At 38.2% G+C, this 21619-nt stretch overlaps 1 protein-coding gene across 1 annotated transcript; it reads right to left on the minus strand.

Moving 5' to 3' along the window:
- Positions 1-994: 994 nt before the first annotated feature.
- Positions 995-21161, minus strand: HYAL4 (hyaluronidase 4). Its single transcript, XM_038556640.1, is given in 5 exon segments — positions 995-1473; positions 1475-1723; positions 3452-3541; positions 7626-8621; positions 20451-21161. Coding segments are annotated over 4 exon segments (1470 nt in total). The 5' UTR covers positions 8604-8621; positions 20451-21161; the 3' UTR covers positions 995-1320.
- Positions 21162-21619: the final 458 nt, after the last annotated feature.

The raw sequence follows: 21619 nt of genomic DNA on the forward strand, positions 1-21619 counted from the left end.
TGTAATTCCAGGGTCCTGGGGTCAAGTTCCGCATTGGGCTCCCTGCATGTAGCCTGCTTCTCCCTCTGCCTGGGTCTCTGTCTCTCTCTGGGTCTCTCATGAAGAAATAAAAAAAAACTTCAAAAAAAAAGAAGAAGAAGAAGAAGAAGGAGGAAATTGGCCAAGACTTTGTTTTATTCTAAGTGTTTCTGTTACTTTGATGATTAAGGGAAGATAGTTGAAGATTAGCAACATGTATAAGAGCCAAAGTATGCATGGGATGTGCTATTCCATTTACTTTTGAGAATCCACTGAGCTGAGAACTGTATTACCAAATTTCAGATGAGAAAATGGGAAATATAAATAACTTAGCTAGAGTTGCACATCCAGTTGAATAATGAAAGCATGATTCAAATTAGATTCAAACTGACTCTAAACCACTGCTTAAAAACTTACATGTGGGAACCAAAATATCAAATATTTTTGGTAGAACCCCTTCTCAATGGCACTTCTGGGTCCCTTAAGTGTTTATTAAATATATTTTTAGTGATGATTTTTGTTGCAAAAGACACAAACTACATTTTTATTAGCATGACATCAATTTCTGGATTTAGAACAATGTCAGCCTAGGCAAACGTGACTACTATCCTGAAGCCTTTTACGATGTTTAAATTGCCAAGGTCTGTGAAAGAAGGACTCATAGTGGGTAAGAGAAGCACCATATTGGAATAGATGGCTTTGCAATGAGTTAAGAACAGTTCCATTTGCCTCAGTCTCTGCACCTCCCATGAGAAGCCACATCAGGACCTAGTTTTGCACTCAGTGAGCTCAGGTGGGGAACAGAAGCCCAGTGTGAACCTTAGGCTGGGACAAGGAACTTTGCATTTGGTCCTTTTCAGTAGATCGAGTGACCAGTTCATACCCTGAGGTGACTTCTTCCATTGATTCAGATAATTGCTTAGCAATCTGTCCTTAATACATTTCTAAGCAAAACAAACAAACAAAAACACCCACAGGCTTTGAAATCAATAATTTAATATGTAGATGTACATACACATATGTTCATATAAAGACTAAAATATACAGGTCTAGTTTGAACACAACTTAAACATTCCAGTAAGGAAGAGGACTGCACTGATTTTATTCCTGGATCTGGTTTCTTAGCCAAATCAGGGCCAAATAAAGCAATATGCTCTTGTTTATGTTAAGTGACATACATAATGTCTGCTTATGCTACCTTTTCAATGTATTTCATAAGAGAAAAAAAAAAGGTCCTAAGTTTCATCTTTTCTTTAAGTGACTACTCTACAGGGCACACAGTTCCATTTAAATTCAATTATGTCATGACCGGATACTCTGATAACCTGCTAAAACCAGCAGGCATAGTGTTATTAGTGAGCTAGAAAAAGAGAAAACCCCAGAGCAGCTGTCAGCCGTCTTTGTTCCTCTACAGTCGGCTCCTTCGTATCCCTGATAACAGTGACAGGAAAAACTTCTCCTCCAACGCTTCCAGGTCCATATCAGATGCTTTTCCTTTCACAATAAATTCTCCATCCTTGGAGGCCTCTATGTGGTAACTTGCAGGGTTCAAGTGCAGGTAATCAGGAGCTTTCCATACCTTCCTTATGCATCTCCCATTACTCCTGCACAGGTGAATGCTGCACACCTCAGCCGCTCTGGTCACATTGACTATGTAGTGTCCTAAGTCAGAACTCACATACTGCTTCACCTTTGTACAGTTGCCCTAGAAATGTAGAAACAAATGGGTTTTAGTGGGTTTTGGCACTAATAGGATTAGAGCATTTGGGCCCACGAGGCAGTTCTTTGGACCTGAGTGAAACCTAACATTTGGCTCCTGTTGTTGATCTCTTAGGCTCAGATGCTGCAACACAGGGAACCTGATCAGGAAAGCTGCAAGGAGGCACCTGGGTGGCTCAGTTATTGAGCATCTGCCTTCAGCCCAGGGTGTGACCCCAGAGTCCTGGGATGGAGTCCCACATCAGGCTTCCCACAGGGAGTCTGCTTCTCCCTCTGCCTATGTCTCTGCCTCTCTCTCATGAATAAATATAATCCTTCCAAGGGAAAAAGAAAAAAGAAAAAAGAAAGGAAGCAAGTCCAAGAGGCAGGAGATGGAGAATAGGTTACACTAGGGCTAAGCAACTGAACTTGTCAATGGGTCCCAGAGTCAGCATATGATGACCTTGCCTTCTTTCCATTTACATCTTTTTTTCTCCTTCTGGCCCCCCACATTAATGGAATGTGAAAAAAAGAACAAACCCAAATTAGAAATCATGCCAGAGTTGCTGTCCTCTGGCCACCTTTCAGGGTTGTGTAGGAACCTGAATTCTCATATTCTACCAGTTAATTGTTAAGTGGCAACCTGTAGCTTCCTAGATTTTCCTGTTAATTATGTTCAAATATCAACTGCCCTGGATTCTGGACATCTGTACACAATTGAAACACAGGAAAGCCTGGAAGGCTGACTGGGTCATTTTTTTGTGGTTCCGATTATGTGTTCTAAACAGAGGCCACCTGGTTTGTGCACTCAGCTTCCTGATGGAGCTCCTCTCTTGAGCCGCATGGGCTGGGGGAGGGAATGTCACACCTAGAGGGTCAGGAATTGATTCTCCCTACTTCTACCAAATTCTTATATTAGACAGAGGAAACTTTAACCTTATATTGTCACAGTTTCATGACAGATACCTTGACAGCAACAAATTGAGCCTGTGCAATCCTAAGAATAATGTCATATCATCATGAACTTGCAAAAAATTCAATTTAACAAAAAGTGTTGAGGATATGAGCATTACAATTCCAGGCAAACATATCGTATTATAGAGATATAAACAAACAGCATCTGGAAATACAGAAGAGGCTGTGACTAATGTGGATTGGGGAAAACTAGAAAGACTTATTAGGGTAAATAATATCTGAGCTGGGAGAAATTTGAAAAGAACTATATAGGTCTCATTTTAAATGCTATTAATTTTCAGCTAACTTCTCCATAAAGAAAAAATAGATTCAATGCAGAGATTAAAAAGTTACCATATGTTTCTTCTTCTTCTTCTCAAAATAGGATATGACACATTGTATGTAGTAGTTAAATGCAAGGGCTCCAGTCAAACTGTAGTTAATTTACCCTAGTTGGATTTCCTCTTTTGTTTCATTTATAAATAAATAACCCTACCGCATTAGGGTTATTATGACCAGTAAGTGAGCACATCCAAAACAAAAAGCAATTAGCACACAATCCCAGCACATAATAGTCTACAAATGTCAGTAATATGATTACTATCTTAACAAAAGTTAATAATACTATTGAGCTCCTTCTATGTATTAGGCACTGATTTGGACTTGAAGTCTAAAGCTGGTTTATTGTGGGAGTCATGAGAGCTCCGACTGGAGTTAGCTATAAAAGAAAAGAGCAAATACTTTAAATAATATTAACTATACCTTCAAGGTACTGCCTTACCTCAGATGAAGTTAAATTCATGTCTCCCCAGATAACAATGCCTGCAGCTCCCAAGGCAGCACTTTCTCCAATAGTACTGATTAGATCTTGCTAGATTGAAGACAATAGAGTTCATTATTCATTTGGCTATAAAACAGCATGCCAGGGATTAGGATTCGAGGTTGAGTTCAATATAATAGGATGATTCCTTAGTTCTCAGAGTAAAATAGATATTGAACAAACCAAGGCTCAAAGTTATACTCCATATTCACATGGAAGAGCATACTAAATATTTTTAAGGAAAAGCTTGAATTTTTCCAAACAGGATATTATTTTGATGACAGCCTAGAAATAGCCAACAGAAGCTGTTTAATCAAAGTCAACTAAGGCCACATGCACACAAACCAGCCATCCGTACATGACCCAGAAATTTTTCTTCTCCGAATGTGAAGAATACCTTGCATTCCTCTTAGCTAAATTCTCTTCCCTGTTTGCAACACTCCCCTGAGGACTTTGCCTCCACAGGGACCCGGAGGGGGTTTGTGTCATTTGGATCCCAGGACGAGGCAAAGCAATACAGTGTTAAGGCCCTGCAGGCTCTAATTTGGTCTAGCCCCTTCTTAGGTGAGATAGGCTGGCTAGATGGGGCTAGAGCAGGGCATTTCCCTTGCAAGTGGGAGACCAGAGCCAACTGGAGTTGAGTATTTATTTCCCTCCCCCTGCCCCCTTCACTTAGGCTCTGCTAAGTCCCCAGTAGGTTTGGCTCTGGTTAAATAGTTTCTCCTGAGAGCAGACCTTGTTAAGAAGAACAGAATGTTCTTGAGTATTCAAAACAGTTCTTTTTCTCCTGCCCCTTGCTAGATGCATAAGAAGATTTTTCTCTGATATTCATTGTGAGCACCTGATAAGCTTTTAGAGGGAAAACTCACAAAAGTACATACCCACCCATGACTGAGTCCCCTGGAGTTTTTATTTCTCAGACTTGTCCTCACTGAGTCTCTAGCAACTCATCAATTGTAATTCAGATTTCCCTACTCTGGCAGTGGTTCCCACAGAGATTTCTGATCTAGTAAGTTGTGATTCTCTGTATTCACCTGTCTGCCTCTCAAATTTTGAGGGCAGGAATTTGTCTTGTGTCCTCATGAATCTAAAAATAGTTGATTTTTCTTTTTTCTTTTTTTTATGAAGCTTTGATTTTTCAGTCTGTTTAGTTTTTCACTTGTTAGGATGGAGTGGCAATGTCCAGGCTTCTTACCATGCTGAATCAGAAACTCTATATTACATATATTTTTTTAGCGTCTCAAATTTTCTCATTTGATTTTCATAATATTACAGCTAGGTAGGTAGGGCAGGTAATAGTGCCTCATTGTATATCTTAAGACACTGAGGTACTGAGGTCTGGATAGGTGAGGAAATTTGCTACTTACTGTTAAATCATTTTTGTAATCCTAACTATATGTGTTTGTATATACTTGTGCAAACACACACATACACGACTACTCTAAAGTGCAGATATCAGGGTGCTGGCTGGCTCAGCCAGTGAAACATATGACTCTTGATTTCAGGTTTGTTAAGTTCGAGCCCCACATTGGGTATAGAGATTACTTAAAAATAAAAATATCTTAAAAATAAAGTGCAGCTATCTTGGGGAAGATTAGAAATGGAAGCCATTATTTGTCATTTATGATTTGGTGTAAATGAATATCAGGTTTCAAAAATTTTGTGGGCATATTTTTACAGAGGGTATAGTAAAATGGTGGCTGAACTGATGGTTTGAAATATTTGGAAATACCTTCCCATTCAGAAAGTTTTCAGAATGTTACAGAATGATTCCTGGGCCTGTCAAAGAGAGCTGCTTCTTCTTCTCTTTTTTTTTTTTTAATATTTTTTATTTATTAGAGATACAGAGAGAGAAGCAGGCTCCATGCTGGGAGCCTGACACGGGACTCGATCCCAGGTCTGCAGGATCACACCCTGGGCTGACGGTGGCGCTAAACGGCTAAGCCACCAGGGCTGCCTGAGAGCTGTTTCTTAATGAGACCCTAACCTTTGTTCCTTATTTCCTTAGAACAGAAACATTTCTGAGGTTATAGCTACTCAAGGAAGCTTATCTAGGTTTATAGAATGTGCACAATGTACCAGTAGTCTAATCTTTCAATATGAACACTTCATCCTTTAAAGTTTATTTCTTTCAAAAGTAAATGTATTATCATCAAAGATAGAAACTTGTTTAAGCCAAATATAAAATGTAAAGAAGTTTCATAGAAGGAAGTAGTATTTAACTTTCAGTTCCAGGGTCAAGCAGTTCTAGAGAACTTTTTAAACCTCCTGGGTAGTATTGATTTCCTATCATTATTAATCATTTGTTGCTGACTTTTCTGGAAGTACAAATATCAGTTCACAATAAAGACTTTTTTTCTTACTGACCTCATCAATGGTGTCCAAGGCTTAGCATTTACCAAATCCCGATACATCTGTGCCTTTTCTTCCTCTGAGGATTAAGCTGTACTCCCTATATGCTCCATAGATACCTACTGGTCATACTAACATCCTCATCTGGATGTTTCCTGAGCCTTCTCCCTTGGGTGCCTCACAGTCAGAACATCTTTATATTTTAAGACACACTGATGAGTTGAAACTTGTAATGGTGGAGAAGGAAGAAATGTGATAAGCCCATAGTATCCAATAATATCTTAAAATACCACTATACCATCCATGTGAAAGCCTGAACAAGTCTCAACTCTTCTTAACATAGTAAGTTTACACATAATTATCCAAGTCTAACCACTAGAGTGTCATCTGCTTTTAAGTTTTTATTTCTATTTTTTTTATTGATTTATGATAGTCATACAGAGAGAGAGAGAGAGAGAGAGAGGCAGAGACATAGGCAGAGGGAGAAGAAGCAGGCTCCATGCACCGGGAGCCTGACGTGGGATTCGATCCCGGGTCTCCAGGATCGCGCCCTGGGCCAAAGGCAGGCGCCAAACCGCTGCGCCACCCAGGGATCCCTAAGTTTTTATTTCTAGAAGTTTCCATCTGAGTGAGTAGAGTAGCAAGGGGAGAAGAAGGGAGAGATAATTGGGCCAAAAGTTCATCTATTTTAAAAGTTACGCTTGTGGTTTATGGGAGGTCTTTGGATACAATAGTAAAATAAATAGACTAAAACTTGTATTTGTAAGTTTTAACCTAGGATTGCAAAATCATGGACTGGTGATGAATTTATGATTGAATTTAAAAACTTGCACCATTCTTACCCACTTTCCATTAGCTATGGTCATAGAGTCAAGAATAAACCAGATGGCTAAATCTATAGATCCACCTACTTTTTGCAGATTTGTAATGCCCCTATGCCTTTAAAAAAAAATTTTTTTTAATTTTTAAGAACTATTTAATTGTGGTAAAAAGACATAAAATTTACTACCTTCACCATTTCTAAGTGTATAGTTCAGTAGTGTTACATGTGTTCACATTGTTGTGCCTCTCTTGTACCTTTTATCAAAACCGGTATTAAATAACATTAATAACATTAAAACATTAAAAACATTAAAAAGAAAATATTTTCCTCTTGATATTAGATGGTGAGGCCAGAAGCAAGAACACTTCCAATTACACTTTCACATGTGTGAGCAAACTACTCCATTTTAAAATCCCCTCTCTGACTTTCCAGCTGGTCCACCACAACCTGCTCCCAATAAAGGCCAATCATGAGGGAGCACCATCAATTGGGGAGGAAAGTGGGGAGGAGTTGTTCTTATTGCCTTCTAACCTTCCTTCCATACCATGTTCCTTAAAAGAATGATAAATAATTAAGATTCAGTTGGCATAAATAAAGAGTCTAAGTGGATGGTAGTTAAAGGAACAATTACGCTCTTAGGAAAGAGCATAATTGGGAATTCTTCAAAGAAGAGAATTAACAAAGAAATGTCTGTTTTAGGGGTATCTTGGTGGCTCAGTAGGCTAAGCATCAGCCTCTGGCTAAGGTCATGACATCAGGGTTCTGCAATCAACCCTGTATGGGGTTCCCTGCTCAGCAGGAGTCTGCTTCTCCCTCTCCTTCTGCCCCTCTCCCTGCTTGTGCTCTCTGTCTCTCAAATAAATAGATAAATAGATAGATAAAATAAATTTTTGAAGAAAAAAAAAAGTCTCTTTTAAGAACAGGATGGAAATCTCCCCATCTTTGCAAGGGATGTCTTACCTTAGAAAGAAAAAATAAGGGCTCATTTCTGTAGCCTAGCCTTGTGTAGACAAATATAGGCAGAGCATAATCATGGGATGTCATGGTGGAGATCCTCAGGGATTCATGCACTCGAAATCGCGAGAAGCGCAAAATGTTTTCATTGTCTTCAAGAGATTTTCTGACACCAATAGAAGGATATAAAGCAGCACTACTATTCCAGAGCCAAGAGAGCTCATTGTTTCTCAAAACTTCCTCTTCTGGGCATGACCCAGTATAATTTGGGGCATAAACATTATAATTGTGGCAATCAGGATATAAATAATAACCCCAGAGGCCCTTTGGTCTACTCTTAATTCCCAATTCGATGGTTTCCTTCATGAAAGCTTTTGCACTTTCTTCAAAGGTTGCTTTGGCTAAATATTCAATATCAGTAGCTGATACATTCTCTTGCATGTCAGAAATCAGCTTTCTTGACTTCTGTCTGTAGACATCTTTTGTGTTCCAGTTACGGGCCCACTGAGGTCGCCAGTATTCCCAGTCTATAACAGCCAGTCCATTGAAATCTTCAGCAGGGATGTAATAATTAATATCTTGGTCAGCTTTTTCTAGATGCACTTGCAAACTTATGTTCTGGGGGAGACCCCCATTAATGGGAACCCCCTGTGATGTATACCATGGATAGTATCCCAATCTGTTGACATAAAATATAGTGATATTTTGCCCCCTGGCCTTGGCCAGTGGGCTTCCAATAACCTGAAACATTTTCAAATTTAATCCTATATTGTATTTTATCAAACACTGATCCGTTGGGGCATTCCAAGCAGCTATAAAAGGTTTCCTTTGATAAATTGGAAGCCGGGCAGGTTTTAGAGAGGAGATAGACTTCAGAATGAAGAATATGAGCAGCCATGATGTGAGATGTATTGGTTGAACAACACAAAGCCTTAATTGTCCATCAGATAATACTTTCATAAGATAAAATCTTATCTTCTGCATTAATGTACTGTGGAAGACCTGTAGGGAGATGTAATTTTCTATTAGTGATAATTTGGAGGAAAAAATTTCAAATACTGGATGGATATTATTATTATTGGTATATATTTCTATTTTAAAGTGCTTTTTCTTTAAAGGTTTGAAAGAGGACTATACATAAATTGAGATATAGAAGCAAGGGTAGAATAGAAGCTTGCTTCTATTCAGAGGCAAGCAGTGCAATTTAATAAATATTCATGGAACTGGGATGCCTGGGTGGCTCAGTGATTGAGCGTATGCCTTCAGCTCAGGTAGTGATCCTGGGTTTCTGGAATCGAGTCCCATATCAGGCTCCCAGCTTCTCCCTCTGTCTATGTTCTCTGTCTCTCTGTGTCTCTCATGAATAAATTTTAAAAATCTAAAAAAAAAAAAAAAAGAAAAACACTCACAGAACTTCATGCCCTATGTCCAGAATATAAAATGAACAAGATGTGGTCCTTACCCTCAAAAAAAGCTCACGATTGAATAAAAATGTAGAATTATATCAACTATCATTCTGGAAAACTCATCAAATTCTGGGCACCAAGATTAAATACTTTACCAAATAGTCATCTCATTTAATCTTATAATAACTTTTTATTGTTTCATTAAGTAAGCGCAAACGTCCAGATGCTTACATAGGCTCCCTTGCAGCTAGGGTACCCATATGTGTTAGTGGCCAAGATCCATCCTACTCTAGACCTTGTGTGTGTGTGTGTGTGTGTGTGTGTGTGTGTGTGTGTGTGCCTTTCTTCCTACCCTAGACTTTGAATTGACATCTTAAGAACCAAAGAACCTGAAAGGTGGTGGTGCCAGAAATTCCCATGTCCAGGAGTGGCAGCTCCTGTTGGGGCATCCAGAACCACATATCCATGGTGTTGGTGTTAAGTGGCAACATTGTCCTCCTGGGACAGCACTTTTTGGCTCAAATCAGTGAGATTTTGTTTTGATTGGTTACAACTAGAAACTTCGACTGACATAGGTTTTTTTTCCATGGAATCTGTGGCTTTTGAGTATCAGCAAAGCTGCAAGCACTGCATGTTGTATGTAATCAACATTTTTCACCACTAGATGTCACCAGCTAAACTGTATAACATTTTTTAGGTCTAGAACACGGAGGTAAAACCAAAATTTAAAATACTTTACGAAAAAATAAATAAATAAAATAATTTATGAAAACTAGAAAATCTGAACAGACCAATTACTAAAATAATATGAAAAGCTTTATTCAAAGACATTTAAGGAGTACTAAGTAAATGGATAGATACAAAAATATCAGTTTTCAAGTGCTATGGAGGTAGATATTTTCTTCATCCATAAATTGAATAAATGTCTGTATTCCTCCATAGCACAAAGATGGGTAAGATTACCTCGCTTATCAACATATATGTTATACTGAAGGTATAAATTATGATTTGAAAAGAATGGTATTTTCTTTTTAAAAGATTTTATTTATTTGACACAGAGAGAGAGAGAACACAAGCAGGGGGATGCACAGAGGGAGAGGGAGAAGTAGGCTCCCCACTGAGCAGGGAGCCTGATGCCGGGTGATCCCAGGACCCCGGGATCACTACCTGAGCAGAAGGCAGATGTTTAACCAGCTTCACCACCCACGCGCCCCAGGAGAATGGTATTTTAAAGGGAATATAATTTTATGAATACGATAAGAATCATGGTCCTTAAAAGTGTTCCTTATCTTTGATTTTTTTTTATAGTCTGCCTCAAGATAAGAAAAATGGATTTATCTGCACATGTGTTCATCAATAGGGGAGAAAAAGCTTTCGCTAAAGTTAAAATTCACTTTATGTTAGAGAAGGCTATATATGTATATATAAAAATCTAACCTATCAGAACACTTTCTGCTTTGAGTTTTATTCAAAACATTGCTTTCCACTGATTACTGTTTTCCCTTTGGTCAACCCCCTCATTACTGCCTCAGAAATCCTCGCCCATTCATTACAAAGTTACCAAGCGATTCTCTCCTCCTTATTCCCCAGATTCTGGTGGATGGATGGGAGGTGCACTTTCCATGGCAGGTGGTAGGCAGAACTCCTTTTTTTTGTTTAAGATTTTATTTATTTATTCATGAGAGACACAGAGAGAAAGGCAGAGACACAGGCAGAGAAAGAAGCAAGCTGCTGGCAGGGAGCCCCATGCGGGCTCGATCCCAGGACCCCAGGATCACGACCTGAGCTGAAGGCGGTGCTAAACCACTGAGCCACCCAGGTGTCCCTAGAACTCCTAATAAAATGTGCAGCTTTACACAACAAATACAAGCAAAAAAAAAAAAAAAAAAAAGAAAAAAGAAAAAGGGCAATTCAGTGCCTGCGTCACCTGTTTGGTCTCAGCTTTCTGCTTCCTGCGCGTGCAGGACAGGGTGCTGGTGCACCTTCTGTCATTCACCTAATTAAACATAGCTCGCTGAGAGGAGATCCCTTCACTCGGCACCTGTCAGCAAGTTTTGGGGTCCCCTGCCTGCACTGTGCAATCATTGGCTGGCTGCTTCTCCCACCCTCCTTTCTGCATCAGGGAACCTCCCCATGCCTGCCCTTCCGAACGTGCCCTTGGCCTCAGGACCGCTGTGAACCACTCAAATCCTCACCGCCCAGCTCCACCTGTCTCTTGTCTGCGCAGTTACACTGAACCAGGAGTCACCAGTAGCAACACCCTTCTTTGCTTCCTTACAATCATCCTGGGAAGGTTTGCTTCTTTAAGCAAATCTAATTGGTGGAATTTTAGGAAGCGTTGGGGGCAAGATATCGGAGGTGGGGATAAGTGAGGAGTTTCACTTGGACGTCACCCCTAGATTTTATCACCTAGTTTTCTCTTTGTGGGAATAGGGTTTGTTCTGGGAACATATATGAAGGACTAGTTCCCTTCCTTCACCATGGAAAGTTCTGTGAAGGTATTTTGAAAGCCCCTGAACAAATGACTCCCAGCAAAGTCTCACAATCCTGAAAACCCGAGAGGAAAGGGAGGTAGCTTTCTCCTCAAACCCCTCCCGCAGTAGAAAGAAGAGCCACCATGAGGAAGGCTTAGCTGAAACTGCTCTGACTTGTTTAGCCCACTAGTGGGGAATGTGACAAAGATAACAGAAAAGGGGGGACTGCCTTACATTGAGCAGGCCTCAGTCCTCACCCCATTCCGACGTGGAGGATGGTGAAAAAGGGGGGTCCCCTGTGAGACAGGCCCGACATGTGGACATACAAGAGTCTGCAGAGAACAGAGAAGTTTCTATCCTCTCCTTACACCTATTTCTCCAGTCACTCCTTCCCCACAAGTGTGTAGCTGCTTGTGATACATTTAAGGGGGAAAAACAAAAGCAACATCCAGATTTCAGAAGCTGGAGGCACTTAGAGCCATGCCGTGTTATTCTCCTGTCAGACTAACAATTTCACAGAATACCAACCTCAAACAAGTTTGATCTCAGGCTGTGACAAAATGAAACAAAGCAAGGCCACGTTTTCATTTTGCCCAAGCACAGATAAAAACAAGGTCAGGGGATCCCTGGGTGGCGCAGCGGTTTGGCGCCTGCCTTTGGCCCAGGGCGCGATCCTGGAGACCCGGGATCGAGTCCCACGTCGGGCTCCCGGTGCATGGAGCCTGCTTCTCCCTCTGCCTGTGTCTCTGCCTCTCTCTCTCTCTCTCTCTATCATAAATAAATAAAAATTTAAAAAAAATTATAAAACAAGGTCAGCGTGCCCCCCATATGATATCGAACATCCCTCTCTCTTGCTGAATGAACAACTGCTGTTCTTTACCCAATTATAGATATGCTCCGGCTTTTTGACAGCATCCAATGGACCAAACATCCATTTTCTTAGACCCTCTGCCAGATGACCCAACTAAAACTGAAGTTCTATTCCCAGGCTCTTGCTGATACCCTCTTACTGAGAGACCTCACAGTTCCTCATGCTGCGCATTTTCCCTTGCTGTAACATGTAATAAACCCAACTCATTCAACTGTAGGTGTGGTCCAGGTAGTCTTCGGGGCATTGACACCTGTGTGAAGGCAGTAGTTAGTGTTCAAGAAATATTTATTGAGCACCTATATACCAGGTTTCCCACGGTAAGTACTAGGAATACAATAGTGAACAAAGCAAACAAAAAACCCTGCCCTCTAAGGTTTAAACCTTTTCAGGGGAGACGAATGATAAACATGATGAGTACATAAAATGTATAGTACATTGGAAGGTTGTAATGGAAAAAAAAAAAAGCAGGGATTCATTGTAGATGGGAAGGCCTCACTGATCTACAAGAGAAAAGAAGTAAGCCTGAAGGATGTCTGAGAAAGCATGGGAGGCACGTAGGTGCAAAGGCCCTGAGGCAGGAGGATGCCTGCCATGTTTGTAGAACTTCAAAGAAACTGGTGGCCAGGTAAAAGAGAGAAGTAAGTGTGAGGGTCTTGTAGAGCTTTGCTGGGACTCTGGCTTTCCTTCTAAGTGAGATGGGAAAGAATTAGAAGGTTTTGAGAGAAGAATGACCTGGTCTGAATTGGGTTTAACTGGATTCCTCTGGCTGCTGTGTTAGGCAAGCCCAGAAGGGAAAGAGCACAAAAGAGAAGCAGCAGGAAGCCCAACAGGAGGCTCTTGCAATAATCCAGGATAGAGATGAGAGTGCTGCAACCCAGATATTCAGAATTTTACAGTATTTGTATCAATCACCAGAAGAGAAATATAATAATATTATAAATCTATAAATTAATCCTGCTAGTTTTGTTTTAATTTTGACTGCAACTCTAAATTCTAAATAGATGGAAGACTCTGGGAAGGCTTCTAAACATATACATACCCACACCCATCTCAATGTATTGGTAGGAGGAATTAATTTTCCAGATCTACAACTCTTGTTTCTTTTTTTCATGATATTGAGATTTTGTTATCAAAACTTTAAGATGCCAAGTGTCTGCCCCTAAATCAGTAAGATTTATTTATTTATTTTTTAAATTTATTCAGAGAGAGAGAGAGAGGCAGAGACACAGGCAGAGGGAGAAGCAGGCCCCACACTGGGAGCCTGACACGGGACTCAATCCTGAGACTCCAGGATCGCGCCCTGGGCCAAAGGCAGGCGCCAAACCGCTGGGTCACCCAGGGATCCCCCCCCAATCAGTAAGATTTAAAAGAGTATCCTGAAGGTCATGATCCCTAAGCGGGGATCCCAGTGAACCCCATTTTGGGGAGAAATTTAAAAATGCAGTGTTTTATTTCCAAGCCTTTCAGGAAAGGTTTGACCAAAGTGAAATTTTGTTGCTAGTAATACAAATATATGCATAAATATTTATCAGAATGGAAGATATAGGGACGCCGGGGTGGCTCAGCGGTTGGGCTCAGGTCATGATCCCAGAATCCAGGATCGAGTCCCACATCAGGCTTCCTGTGAGGAACCTGCTTCTCCCTCTGCCTGTGTCTCTGCCTCTCTCTCTCTGTGTCTCTCATGAATAAATAAATAAATCTTAAAAAAAAAAAAAAAAAAGAATGGAAGATACAGCAGAACCACTTAGTTCAAAGCTGTACCCTCAGCTCTGTAGAGCTAATTGCTGACCTGCTTTCTAATAAAATCTCATTAAAGCAAAACCAATAATAGGCATCTATTCTTTCCTTTAAAGGATGTTACTGCCTTAGTCATTGTCAATTGACTTAGATTGTCAATCAGTGTCTTCTCCTAATGATTAAGTTCTTCTCTCATCAGTATTGTGAAATATCAATACTGTGAAAGCTGGATGTTCCAGCAGAAGAAAAAAATATACTGTAATGGATAGAAGTTTCTCACTTAAGTTTTCCCCATACATTTATCTTAAAAACTTGGTGCCAATATCTTATAAACTTGGTTTATAATAGAATCCACTATGTGATAATGTCTCTTTAAGTCCCCAAATTCATCATTATGTACTCATTTTATTACAACTCTATTTCATGCCTTTATCAAAGAGCACGATATCCCTCCATCAGAACAAATTTTAAAACTCCTGGATTATCTTGATTGTATGAAACTGCTTCCCTGCCAGTCTTCCTAAAATATAAGCTTAAATTCTGTTAAGTACATAAAAACGACTATTTCAGTGTCACTCGTGCTAATGGAAAATTCACCCTTCGGGGGGGAAGGCCATATTTTTTATGAAGCAAGAACAATTTCTGTTTTGAGAAATGTGATCTGAAAGAGAATGTAATTGTCCTTATGCAAGAGTATATACTTAGTCTTTGTCAAAAAGTTATTACTTTCCTTTAGGACTTGAAATTTCTTGCAGCCAAGATCAACAGCTTTCTTGGAAAAGCACACAAAGTCTTAGGACCACATTTTGAATAAAATGTTCTCTCTGTCAACCTGTTTTTAACTAAGCTCCTTAAAATAACATTAGGTTGATTTGAATCTTCAGCTTTCTAATTAAAGTTTTTGAACTGTAAAGCAATCTAATGGTTTGTGAAATGTTAACTTAAGTCCTTTCTGTGTCCATAGTCAAGATGATATTTGAAAACACCTCCTTCCTCCCAAGATATGAGCCAAGCCACTGACTGGAAGAGCTGGGTGGCAGACCAGGCAGGGTACACAGGAACTGGGAGCGGAGGCCCAACCTCAGGCCTGAGGACCTGAGCCATATTTACACAGGAGAGTTTGATCTGCGTTCTCCAGATACTAGATGGGAATGTCAGGGTACAGGGCTGGAGTGGAAGGACAGGCACACGAGAGGCCAGAGGTTGTAGCCAGATCACAAAATTTTGATTTAATTTAATGGCGTAATTTCATATTCTGAGTCCTGACAGCAATACCTTGGGGGAAATTAGGGTTGGCCTGGCTTTCCAGCTGGCACCCATCTCTCTGTACGGCATACATATTTCAGCCAGGTAAAAATCTGAGCAAGGTGAAATATGCAGGCATAGACTCCAAACTGTTTGTAATGAGGAAAGAGTAAAGAACTATGATGTATTCCCGATGGAAACAGATAACTGGAAATTTCTGTCTGAATTACAAATGCATAAAACTTTTTACTTAGAAATTCTGCTTCTATGTTATTCATAGTAGCATTGCCTATAATTATTAAGTTGAGAACAGATGGCCATTATTAAGGAAGTGGTTAAACTGTGGATTTCCACATAATGGAATACTATGCAATTATAGCAAAAGATGAAGTTGCTTCTACATATTGATATGGATATTCATGATACCATAATTATTCTTTAAGGTATATTTTGTTTTATATACATATCCGTACACATATTTAACATTTTTAAAAAGCGAGATGTGTATAGAATGCCGCCATTATTTTTCTGAGAAAGGAATGTGTTTATATTTATTTGTGCATGCATATGCATGTAATTTGAGTACTAAGGAATGCATCTGGAGGCACACTCAAGAATTATGTTGCTTGCCTCTAGGAAGGATAGCTGGTGGTAGAGGGAAAGAGTAGGTGAAATTTCTTTGAGCGGCAACTTCTGTTGGGATTTTGTCCTATGTTAATGTACCAGTTATTCAAAACCATTGTTTGAATTAAAAAACTAGTAAAGTTCTCTTGAAACAAACAAAAAAGGAAGATACAAATTGATTCTGACTTTAAGGAATCAGGCTTGCCTTCCTAAAAAGGTAACATCTGAGTTGGCTTTTATTACAAAGATTATTTCTTTATAAAGTTATTTGAGAAAATGCTATGATCTGCTGAAATCTGGCAAGAAATGCCCTTTTCAGGAAATAAGAAAGCCCCCTCCTCCTTTTTTTTTTTTTTTTTTTTTTTTTTTTTGTAGTGGAAGTGAATACCATCATCCAGTTTTAAGTTACCACTCTATTCTGACATGTGGCTAATTACAGTTTGGTTAATTATCTATAGTAATGAAAAACTAATGGGGTTAATGGTTTAGGAGATGCTCAGTAGAAACACAGAAGATAGGCTTGAAGAAAATGATTAGTATTATTACGCACCACAAAATGTGGTACACAACATGAGTTTGTTACTTATTACAAGTAGAAAAATATGCTGTAGAGTAATAGGCCTTGTCTGATTGTAAACAATGCAAAATTCTAGTTAGAACAATAAAAGTGCCTGGAGAAATTGAATATGAAAAAGATGCTTTGGTTCTCCTTACTTCCTTGACTATGTATTAGTTTCAATTATTTATCTAGCATAATTTTAAATTAAAACTCAGGTAGCTGCATTTTACCTATTCAACTTCAGATCATTTTTCCTTGAATTTTCCTAAGCACTTCAATTCCATTATATTTTATCCAATTAGACTTTTTTGACAAAGCTTAAATTCTGACAGTTTTTTAATTCTTCAGATGTTCACGGCATTATTTTTTATTTCTTTTTATTCTTCCTCACACTTTCCTGTAATAAATCCTTTCTCAACTCTTACTGCTTTTAAAAAATTCTGCTCAGCTATCCTTTTGTGTTATTTTACAAGACAAAATAAGGAAATTTCAGTGTAATATAACAGAAGCCAGTATGTAGCAGAGTTTAAAATCTTAGACTCCATGGGCAGCATGGGTGGCTCAGAGGTTTAGCGCTGCCTTCAGCCCAGGGCCTTATCTTGGAGTCCTGGGATCGAGTACCGCATTGGGCTCCCTGCATGGAGCCTGCTTCTCCCTCTGCCTGTGTCTCTGCCTCTCTCTCTCTCGCTCTCTCTCTCTCTATCTCTCATGAATAAATAAATAAAATCTTTAAAAAAAAAAAAAAAGAAAGATAAAAACTTAGACTCCAGGGCTAGTTACCATCCAACACACTAGAAAAAGTTTCATGGTCTTACCTATTTAATTTTAATTTTTATTGTTTCTAATAGCCTTTCCTGTGTGTCACAATACTGTCTTTTGGGGGGAGTAGTGATGATAAGTAATGATAGCATTTTATAAATCCAAACACAATATAGATGTCTATTCTCTGCCAATGAGCTGAAGTCTTGGCTGTTGAAAATTAAAATTTCATTTTAATCTTTAAAATGTATGAATATGGGATAGAATATTGCCCATCACCCTTCCCCATGCCTCGCTGCAACTCTAGCCCTCTTGCTGGCATTTTCACACAGGACAGATTTTCTATTCAATATGCCTATCTCTCTGAATTGGATTGCTCTCGGACATATCATCACTATGGTCTAATCTTCTGGTATTCAACTGAATTACACCTGAGTTTGCAGTGCCCTTTGGCATTGCAACTAATGTTTCCTACCTGAAATATCTCCATCAACTGTTGCTAAACTTTATGATAAACTGTCAAGCTCATCAAAATTAAGTTATCTGAAAAGATTGTGGCATATAATAAAAATAAGAGCCGGTGAAGTCATGTTCACCTGTATTTTTTTCACTCTTTAGGTTTGGATCTTGTATAAGGAGCTACAGAGCTATCTCATAGCTCCTTCTAAGGCTAGGGCTTTCACTCCAGGTACACCTGCTGGATGAATGATGCGCTCTTGATTGCAACTGACCCTGCCAGTTAGGCTAATTTCCATCAAGTTTGAATAATAAATAATACGTATTGTTGTGCAACCAAGTGGATTATGCTTTGTTTCTTAATAAAATAATTATAAACTGTTGAAACACCAAAGATAGTATATAACTAATCAACAATTTGCATATATTTTAAACAGATCATTAGAGAACGTGTTCTCTACTTTGGTTGCCCATTCATAAGAGATGAGAACTCTGTTACATTTGGAGATTAATAAAGAAAGCTGAGTTTCTGCAGTCATGAAAGTTAACAATAACTTTCAATAACAAAACAATAGCAAACAATAACAAAAAGTTAACTGAGTTTCGCAGTCATGCAAGTTAACAATAAATATGGCATAAGTACTTTTTCATACACAGACTTTAATTTTTAAAAAATAAGGCTATTTACTCAAGGCCATAATTGCATGCAATCTAATTATGCAAACCATATACCTTGAAAATATTAGGAAATAGATTTTAATTTCCAAATGTAACCTTGAGAGGGTCTCCTATGAATGGGGAACTGCAGAAATGTTCCACTTGCAGGTTCTGGGTTAGACTAAGGATGCAGCAAGGTTGTTCTGGAATGCCTATGACGGAGGCAGAGCAGTGCCAGCCTAGAATAAGAGCCAATTCTGGAGCCATCCAGTAGAATATGTCTAAGATATAGTGCTCCTTGAAGAGTAGGATTTTTCAAATATACTTGATAAGAGGGAAAATGGAATTCATTCATTTGGACCTATAATGAACACTAGACCGGTGCTCAGGTGAAAGGCTTTGTTCTGTCAAAAAGACAACTGGAAACTGTTCCTGTTAGAAATTCACAGCATTTACACTTCTATTATACATAGAAAAAGTCAAGGAATGTGCTAAAACCAAGGACACTAATATTTCAACAAACAAGTAATTATAGATGATGATGTAAGTATAAATATAACTCTACTGAACTTGATAAAGATTTTTCCAACAAAGAAGCTTATTGCTAAGACAATATGGTATACATTATAATTCTCAAAAAAAATCATAAAGAATATGAAACCTGAATCTTTGCACATGAATTTTTTATAACTTATTTTCTAGTTTTTCTTAACTTTCTCCATTTAACACCATTTCAATTCTTTGCTTGGGACTCCACTTAAATGTTAAGAATCTGTGAATACTTCAGCAAGATATCTTTCCTCCGTCATCAAACTGAATTTACAAACAAGGCTGAAATAAATCATGTAACTAAACTTTCTTAGCTATCACTACAATGTGAGTAGCTACCTGTAAGATAAGTACCTCAATTAACAATGGTTCTAGACTTAAGTTAATTATTCAGGAACTGGCAAAGGTTTTAGAGACACCAATTTTATTGCCTACATTACCTTATTCAACTCATAATTTTTCAAATCTTTCACCTTACCTTTGATATATGTAGCCACTGAAGTAGACAACTTTTTTTCCCCATCATTAGGAGATTTCTTGACTTTAAGATTTCCTGTCTCTGGATCAAATGGTTTAAGATTTATCTTCTTTTATCATTTTGGCATTTGTTCTTTCTTTTCTGGAAATCTAAATCTACTTATCTATGTATATATCTTCTTCCCAATTACTGAGAGATTTTCTTATTTGAAGTGCTGTTGATTGTCATCTCTAAGTATTCATCCCATTATTAGTATTTGAAAACAAAACTTAAAACCCATTTGTGTAACCAAAAAAAAAAAAAAATCCATTTTTTGAACCCTTTTAAATGCCATATATTTCCTAAAAACTGAATTTCCTTTTCTAAATAACAGTCTTCTAATATTGCCCATCATGGTAGTTATGATAATAACTATGGAACATATCTTTAAAAATATCCTTCATTAAAAATTGAGCAAAAATAAAATCGATTTTATCCAATCAAGAAATGCACTTATGTTCTAAAGAAAATATTTAGGTATATAAAGTTAGCTTGAGGAATTCCTCACAGCTATGTTATTAAAAATATTTTAAAAATAGTGTCTCTTCTGTGGCTTATTTACAGTTAGTTTTCTAATCTACTTCAGGGAATACATTCTGATATTATGAAAAGGTAAGTTATTAGGTTATAATAACCCAACATACTGCAAAAAGCTACTTTTCAAAGAAATTGTGCATGTAGAAGAGAAATAAGTCTTTAATAAGAATCATTTTCAAATATAAATTTACAACAAATAAAAAACTAACTGAAATTTAACTTAAACTATCAGTGACAGATATATTTTGTAGAGTGCTAGGTTCATAAAAGCAAGCTCACATTTTGAAAAGTAAAGTATATAAGAAGTAAATAAGTTAGTCCAGAAAAGAAATTGGGGTATTCCAAGGAACAAAGTAAGTTTCCTTCTAACTCCCCTAAGAGAGCATATTTCTAAAAATAGTCCTTAAATTTTTCCCAACAGGATAGAAAGTATATTTTACCTTTCTTTTGTTCTCCTGCTGGCTCTTTAGTCACCTGATGCCAGGCAGAGATTGAGTGGCAAAGGATGCCCTGTGGTGGTTCAGAGAAACATGTCATTACAAGGGTGACTCAGTCCTCCAAGTTAAACTGGAGGCTTGCATTAAATCTCTTTAAAACCAAACTCAGACTCTCTTGAAAGCATATTGGTAGAAGTGACAATTGCTTTCTGAAAACACCCAACTTAAATTCACTGACTTAAGAAAGAAAGAAAACTTTGATTGAGACTTTAGTTGGAAAATAGAGAGGTAAAGAAAACTATATTTAAAAGATTTCCAGATTAAAGAGAAAAAAGGAGGTCAAATCTATGTGTACTACAATATATATTATTTAAAAAATAGATTCTAATGAGCTGTCTTAACCCTTAACAAGGCATTAGCCATCATCCTGAGTAAATATAACATTAATTTACTAGAACTAAGCACATGTGTTTACTGCATCATTTTCAGCATATGCCCTTAGAAAAGAATATAATATAAACCTGAAACAAGAAGTGGTGAGATGATCCAAAGACTGAAAACATGAAATTGAATCAGAAATTTAAATTTTAAAAAAAAATTTAATTGCAGAGGTATGAACTATTCCTTCCTTTGGAGAGAGAAATCCTAAGTGCAGAGATAAGAGATCCCAAAGATGAAGTATGTTCAGGACTCATTATCAGAGCAATCAATTAAATATTTCTTCTGGTGTAGCAGAGCCAGTCAGACCATTCAACTTCACAGAGTATGTAGAATGACAAGTAGCAAAGGTGTTTGACCTCAAGACATTTATTTTTATTTTATTTATTTACTTATTTCTTTTAGTGATCTCTACACCCCATGTGGGGCTTGAACTCACAACACAGAGATCAAGAGTCGAATGTTCTTCTGACTGAGCCAGCCAGGTGCCCCATGACCCCAGGACATTTAAATATAAAGATCTTCCTAGGTAGAATTCAGAGTTTAGCAATTGGACCAACTACAAAAGCAGAGATGAACTGGTCTCCCTACTGGGCCTGAAGGGGATAAAAAAAGAAAGGCTATTCAGCCCCTAAAGAATTATACTCTTCATCCAGGATAAGTTTCTCTTTACCTTGATAATTATGAGGGTTCCTTCCAGACTTGCCTACTTTCTAATTACATGCTCCAGACAG

The sequence above is a fragment of the Canis lupus genome, chromosome 14, assembly GCF_011100685.1.
Source record: "Canis lupus familiaris isolate Mischka breed German Shepherd chromosome 14, alternate assembly UU_Cfam_GSD_1.0, whole genome shotgun sequence".
Classification (NCBI taxonomy): domain Eukaryota; kingdom Metazoa; phylum Chordata; class Mammalia; order Carnivora; family Canidae; genus Canis; species Canis lupus.